Source organism: Montipora capricornis, chromosome 10 (assembly GCF_036669925.1).
Source record: "Montipora capricornis isolate CH-2021 chromosome 10, ASM3666992v2, whole genome shotgun sequence".
NCBI classification, from domain to species: domain Eukaryota; kingdom Metazoa; phylum Cnidaria; class Anthozoa; order Scleractinia; family Acroporidae; genus Montipora; species Montipora capricornis.
Genome location: NC_090892.1, coordinates 56466209 through 56473708, shown reverse-complemented (window position 1 = coordinate 56473708; position 7500 = coordinate 56466209). Strand labels below are relative to the sequence as shown.

The window sequence follows — 7500 nt, the reverse complement described above, 5'->3', positions numbered from 1 at the left end:
AAATTGTAATCCGTAGATTGGATTTGAACCCGGAGTTTTTACTGTATAGGAACCGCGTCTTTCCGCCTCACTACTGAAGATCAAGACACGGCACTCTCAAAAATACATCTATTTAAGTCTCCCATTAGAATATCGCTGCTGAAGAGTAATTAGGCCTAAGCTGGATGAATAATTTAGGCCTAAGCTTTGATTTTAAAATGTTTAGCTTTCTCGTGAAATTTGGCAACCGACTTTTGCAGTGTATTGTTTGTTGCCGAGTGATAATACAGCATTATCAAATATTGTTTAAATATTGTTTGTATTTTAAAAAGTATCTGACTCTTTCTTATAATCCATATCATGTTTTCAGTCTTCTAAATTAACGATAATAACAAATCCAGAGCAAATTACGAATTAACGATAATCGGTAATTCAATAGAGAATAGGTTGCATTTTTCGCTCGCCGTCTCGTCTCAGGCCCCTCACGGCTTCACCACTAGTTGCAAACCATCCTCTACCTCTGAAATGACGATTATCGACAATTCCTAATTTTCTCTACATTGACCATTATCGTCAATTTCGGACACTTAGCGCTTGATAGGAATTATGGGAAATGAATATATATTTTAAAATCCGAACCCCAATGCCTGAACTCGCAGGACTCGAACCTGGGAATGTTCAATTAACGACCAATACCAGCCAGCCTCTAAATGCGCTTCTGCCCCACATCAGTAGTACATGTCCATATTCCCTGAGAGCAGAGAAAAGGGACATCCACTTCTTCATGATCAGGGACAGGAGGAACTGTAATCTAAAAAGAACATAGAGTTTTTTATGTTCAGGTATTTCCTCTAAATAAGCGCATTGATTTATATGTAGATAGTAATATTATTACAGTATGTAAATAGTAGTATTTATTCTTATGCTCGTAAGTAACTCGTTAATTTAGTTTATAGCCAACTACACGAGAGTTTAATAAACTTTAAACCTACTGTGTAAACGTACAATAAGCCTAACGGCTCTCTAAGATCATGGTCTACCATAAAAAGTGCAACGCTTGTAAAAAGCATTATGTGGGAGAAACCGGAAGGTCATTGGTGATGGGCTTACACGGAAGAACACAAGACGCGCTCCTTCAGCCGTTTACGAACGTTGCAATTCGTTAAAACATGAATCAAAATACGAGACGTCAGAGTTTTAACATCAGAGGATAACAAGGACGAACGCCGGGTTAAGAAGGCACTTTTCATCAAGAAAAAGTATATTGACACATTAAAAAATGTTCTGGTAGTTAGCGATGTGGTAGTCTAATGGTTAAGTGAAAGGGTTCTTTTTTTCTTCGTATAAATCACAAAGCCAACTCCTCCTACGTTCGAGAGTGTCTAGACCTGCTGCTAAAAGCGCACCATTATAACTATCTATGTAAGGAAACACCATGTGCACAACCCTTTTTTGAAGAGATTCTATTTTATCTGAAAGTTAGCTGGGAATTGCCTGCCATACTGGGATGGCATATTCAAGCACAGGTCACCCGCTACGAATAGAGTTTTTTACTTGTTTTCTTACAAATATATTCTACATGGGTATTCCATTTAAGGTCACAGTCAACATGGACACCTAAGATCTTATAAGTTGACACACGCTCTATTACTTTGTTTCCAATAATTATTGGACTTAAAGAAAAGTTGGAATAATGCATGAAATTGATCAACATTTCCTTGCATTTAGAAGGGTTTATTCTCATGTTGTGGTCCATGGCAAATTAATAGATATCAGAAACAGCTGAATTCAGCAGGCAAATGGAATTCCTGGGTAGAATCTCAATAGCAGAAGTATCATCCACGTACTTGGTGTGTAACTTTCAGTCCGACAGTAGTCTATTGGTCATCACAGAGAAAAGAACCACGCTGACCTTCGTCCCTTGAGGCACACCACCGTTAAAAACTTTCCAATCAGACATGTTACCACCAATTCTCACAGCCTGGCGTCGGTTAGTCAAAAACGCACGAATACAGCAGAGCAGGGCCTCACCGACATCGAATTCTTGAAGTTCCGTCATAAGGATATTGTGATCAATAAGATCGCATCCCTTGGAGAAGTAGGCATAGAATATTCTAGTCCCGGCATCAGCGCTGTCCGTAGCCTCGTAGATGGCCTGTAACATGTAAAGCAGCGCATCAGTCGTCGAATGTCTCTTAAGTGCATACTGCCGCATGTCGATTTTGCCGTCAACCTTGGGTAAGAGCCTGTTGCAAGCAAATCCTTCCATGACCTTGGCTAGAGTACACGTAAGTGAAATTAGACGAAGATCACTTTCAATTTCCATGGGAGGGGTCACCTTAGGAATGGGAGTGACGATTGATGACTTAAGGAGCGCGGGGATATGTCCATCCTCCAGTATTTGGTTGTAAATGTCCTGAATCATGACTGTGGCTAACTCTAGTGCAAAATCCTTGAGGAGTTTGTTGGGAATGTTATCCGGTTCCACAGCCTTAGCAGTATTCAGCGTTGACAAGGAGCGGTAAACGTCATCTCTGGAGACAAAGAGTTCCTGTGGCACAAAATTTGGTGGTCTAGCCTGTGTTAGGGGTGAAAAGTGTTCGGTAAGACTGGCCAAAAAAAAATTATTAATCTTATTAATTTGCCAATGCTTGAGTGTTCCTACTTTTACCAAGAAACTGATGATACCACTCCTGTTGGATATCTTGCCCAGTACGAGACTTTATTTGCCTCCACCACTTACTAGGATTGGTGGAATCCACCTCGGCTACTTTGCTATGATAGTAATGCTGTTTAGCTTTGCTGATCGTGCTGGACCTTATAGTACGGGGAGTCTTTGCCACCTCGAATAAAAGCCGTTTGACGCTTGCAAATCCAAATCTTGAATTTTTTCGTAATCCATGATCTGTCAGTTGGGTTTTTCTTAATAGACCTTATTCACGATGGCCGCCATGTTCATTGAATGTTTATCACCTAACCAGTAAAATACAATCATTACACAAGTTACTTTGAGGTTTTTACTGGGTTGCCTATGGCAAACCCAGTCGAGGTCTGCGTTTAGTTTGTTTGGTTTCTTTTTTTTATTTTTTATTTTTATTTTTTCCGTGTCGGTAAAGGTCTTGCCTGTCACTCCCCTGGTAAGTGGTGTCTGTGCATAGAGCCTTCTGCGCGTATTTTCTTAGTATCGAGAGGGTAGTGGAACTGCGTCGAAAATCATGTAACGCGAATGGCGTTTTAGTGGATCCTTAAACAAAATATACCCTTATGGAGCTCAATAATGGAAAGTCAGCAGGAAGGGTTCACAGGCCTGTTGGAAGCGTGCTTGAGTTTCAACAAAATGAGCCCCAAAATCAGTGAAAACTTGTGACGCAGATGAATAATAAAGTAGCTGCTATTTCCAAAATGATGGAATTACCTGGTGATAAATAACGTCGTACGCGTCTTGGAGAGTAAATTTTGACTTTGCATAAACAAGAGTTGGGCGATTGTGATCTTTGTTTTGACTTCGCTCATTTCATTTCAAACTTTATAACACTTGACGGAAAAAGAAACTTACAAAAACCCGATATCTTGCCATCATCAGATGCTTCACTGTTTGGCGAGTAAACATGCCAGGGTAACTTAATCAATCAACTTAATGGATTCCGGCCATGTCACTTTCGATTTTGCAATTTACTTAAACGTAGAAAAAATCTCCCAAAATGTTTGTCGCTGATCGTAACTTTTTATATTTTATATTCACGGTTCAAAATTAATGTTGTTTTCATGTCGTAAATATTTTATTCTCGATCGACCGTCCCGGAAACTTCCTTCTGCTCTTTCTAAAAACTGTGTATCAATATTTATTTGCTTTTTCATCAATATTTGTTTTGCATAAAGCAAGCTAACAAAATCTGTACCTTGCTGAGTTCGCATTTGTTAGCGTTAATAGTATTTTCGGTCAGATGCTTCTGTTTTGTATGAGGGGTTTATTGTTTTGGTCTCCCATCCTAACACTAACCCCGCGGAACAGGGCTTGACTTCAGTGAAATTTAGTATTAAAAGGCTGTCAGATGCTCAGAGGGCACACTTGTGGTGAAACGAAGTTGTGAGGGAACTTGAAAATTATCAACATGTCAGCCCAGAAGCCAATGTTTCTCGCTTCTCTTTTATTTGTTATTCTTCAGAGACTGGAATGCTGTATTTCAATACCACACAATTCAGTGCCTTCTGATTTTCTGTAGCTTGTACCACAGGCAACTCAGTGAATGCTTCACGGAAGCATCTCGTTTAGCGAAAAATGAGCAGATAAAGAAGTAGAAAGTCAAAATGTCAAAGGCAATCAAAAGATGTAAAATTTTTATAAAAGGTACTTAATTCTAAATACTAAAATGGACGTTTTGCAATGTTATTTCAATATTTCGTTGAGCCGATTTTCCGCAATTTGCTTTTTTTTCAATGTTTGCCCCCCAGCATAACAGATGGCTAATTTGCATGACAATATGAAAACCAACATGGCGGCTATCGTGAATAACGCCTATTACTCACCGTGGGAGGAATGTGTCAATAGTTGAATTTAGATCTTTCAGTATAACCGCAAGCTTGTCTTCCGCAGTAGTAGCAGACAAGACTATGTCCCAGTGCTTCCCTGTCATCCAGCGTCCCAGCGCCCGCCACGCACTGTCACGCATATCGCTTGACTCTATTTTGTTGATAACCGGTTTATGTTTCGGTGAATTAATCGGTTTTGCCAAGATGGTATAATGGTCCGATAAAGCTATTTTCGGAAGCTGAGACATGGCGAACTTCCTCCTTTTTTGCCGTAAGGTTGTACATCCACTTCATGCTAAGAGCAGATCGGACATGCTCTTCTTCCTTCTTTTGATCTTCATTCTCCGTTACTACGTTTGTTGCTCTGCGCAGGAGGGTCCGAACCACAGAACGCTTACGTTCCAGATTATTATTAGAGCTAAAATTAAGGTACCGGTCTGTCTTTCTGTACACAGTGACCTTAGTCATCCCATCATCCTTCACGCATAGGCCGGTGTCTAAAACGGTAATCTCCCATCTTTCTCCACTGCAGACGTGATTCGAATATTAGGATCAATAGCATTTAGATGATTTGGGAACGATTTATCAAGGTGAAGGTGTCATCAAATCGTAACCACTGAGACGGTGGATTGGTGGATGACCGTAGAGCGGTTTCCTCAAAGTACCCCAGGCAGACGTTGGCTACAATAGGTGTCGAATAGGTGACACGGGTGATCCCATAGCTGCTCCTTGCTTTTGTTGATAAAGTTCACCATCAAACGAGAAGCAGGTACTATTCGGACATCTCTTGAAGTTTTCAGTCTTGAATCGACCAATCTCGTATGACAGACTGATTGTCTGGCCTGGTAACAGAGCAGGAAGATCAAATGAAGAAACCCGAACTAGTAGTAGATATACAACCTGCCGGCAAAAGGGAGATAGTATGACGGGGTAGCAGCGGCTGCAAGGAATACTTGTTCGGCTACCACACGTACTTGGACTATCTGAAAGACTTCGGAGATCCTTCAGTGCACATGGGGTTACTGTTTACCATAAGCCTAATGGCTCTCTAAGATCAAAGTTATTACACGTTAAAGACCACAACCCTCTGGAAAAGAAAAGTGGCGTTGTCTACCATAAAAATTGCAATGCTTGTGATAAGCAGTATGTGCGAGAAACTGGAAGACCATTTAGAACACAAGACGCGTACCACTTCAGCCGTTTACGAACAGTGTAAGACCTTAAAACATGACATCTCAATACAAGACCTCACAGTTTTAACATCAGAGGATCACAAGGACAAACGCCGGGTTAAGGACGCATTTTTCATCAAGGAATTAAGTCCTCGGTCCCGACACTTAAAGTGGATGGGGGCCTAGACCTACCACCTAAATGCCCTAAAATAGCCTTGTGGTAAATTTTAATCACAAGACCGATAATGAAATCAACCACTCGACTGATCAAGAAGCGATAGCGTCGCAATATCTTGGGAAAAATACTGATTGCTCTGATTTAGAAATTTTCTTTGGATCAACAATTTTCAAATGTGGCAGGGGAAAAATGATATGCTATTTCCTTGGTAAAAGAAATTAGTATCCCAGGCAAGATTCGAAACTTACGACCTCCGTTCGCCAGAAGGATGCTCTGCCAATTATGTTACAAGGAATACCACTGGTCTTTATGCTAAAAAAATATCCAATTTCTTTTCTTTCCTCCATTAGTCAGTCCTCAGTTCTCGGGAACTCATGAGCCCAACAAATTGACCTGCTCAGTCCTAACTGTGAGGATTCATAGCTCAGTTGCAAGAGTACTGCACCGGCATCATGGATTTGAATCCCGTTGACACCAACCGAATTTCTCAGGTGTCTAGAAGAGACAATAAGCCTTTTGCAAGTAACGATCACATGGTACAAAATCCGCCATGCTGGAGGGCAAGCTCATTATTATTCCCCCACTGGGACATTAAAACAAAGAGACCTGAACCAGTCAAGCTTGACTTGCCTTTGTTTTAATGTCCCAGCGGGGAAATAATAATGTGCTTGCCCTCCAGCATGGCGGATTTTGTACCATGTGATCGTTAGTTGCAAAAGGCCTATTGCTTAAATTGTCCTGATAAGTACGAGAATCACTTCAGTCTTTCGTTAGTAATAAATATCGTCGCTCACCTTTTTTATTGTCTTTTCTTCTTCTATTACTTTCTTCGTTCTTCTTTTCTTTGGCTATTTCTTCAACTTTCAAGTGAAATGGGCTGCCCCTGATCTTCTCGCCTCCTATTGCTACGGACACACTGAATTCTCCTGCATCGTCGAGTTTATACTTCACTTCATAGCAGCCGTCTTTTGAGTCGCATATCCTGGGTTTGATGACTTCTCCTGTCCGCAATGACTGGATGTCAATCTCAACTTTGTCAGTCTCACTGTAGGTTGTTTCACCTTGCCAGTCTTTCGTGATAATCATAAAAGTGCAATCGTTGCCTTGTGAACCCTCCGACAGCCCTTTGCCCCGAGCAATGGACATCGAAGGATCAGTATTGGAGAAAATTATCTTCCCCAGTTCTTTTTCCAACATGGACAAATTATTTCCGACATACTTCACGGCAGACACATTCATCTCAATGGGGCGATTGAAGTCCGAGGAAGACAAAAAATCTTCAAACCTTCGTTCAAGTGTTTCTTCAACGTTCAAGATCTCTGGCAGATTATTACGCTCTAAAATGTCTCTGCCGAACTCCAAGCTACTGTTTATATCCGTAAGTTTCCCGTTCAAGCTAGTCATTTGGGACGAAAATTCATTTTCAAAGCTCTCTTTCGCCTTGAGTAATTCTTTTGACATGGCCTCTTCATGTCTCCGAATTAAGCTTATGCAGTGTTCAGCGAAGCGATTAACTTGAATCGTCGCTTGATCGAAGCTATGATCCACCCCAATTCTTCTTTTCTCCAATATCTCTTTTTGTTCCTGCAAGTGACAGCCAACTGCTTCAACTTCTTGCATTCTTTTTGTAATTTCAGATTT

General features: G+C 40.8%; 1 protein-coding gene across 1 annotated transcript in view; it reads right to left on the bottom strand.

Annotated features, from left to right (window-relative positions):
• The window catches only part of LOC138018449 (E3 ubiquitin-protein ligase TRIM71-like), a 20661-nt gene that overhangs the window by 12482 nt on the left and 679 nt on the right, over positions 1 to 7500 (bottom strand). The window contains exon 1 of the mRNA XM_068865076.1: positions 6654 to 7500. This exon is cut by the window's right edge and continues 679 nt beyond it. Within this exon, the coding sequence (XP_068721177.1) occupies positions 6654 to 7500 (847 nt within the window). The remainder of the gene's footprint in view (positions 1 to 6653) is intronic.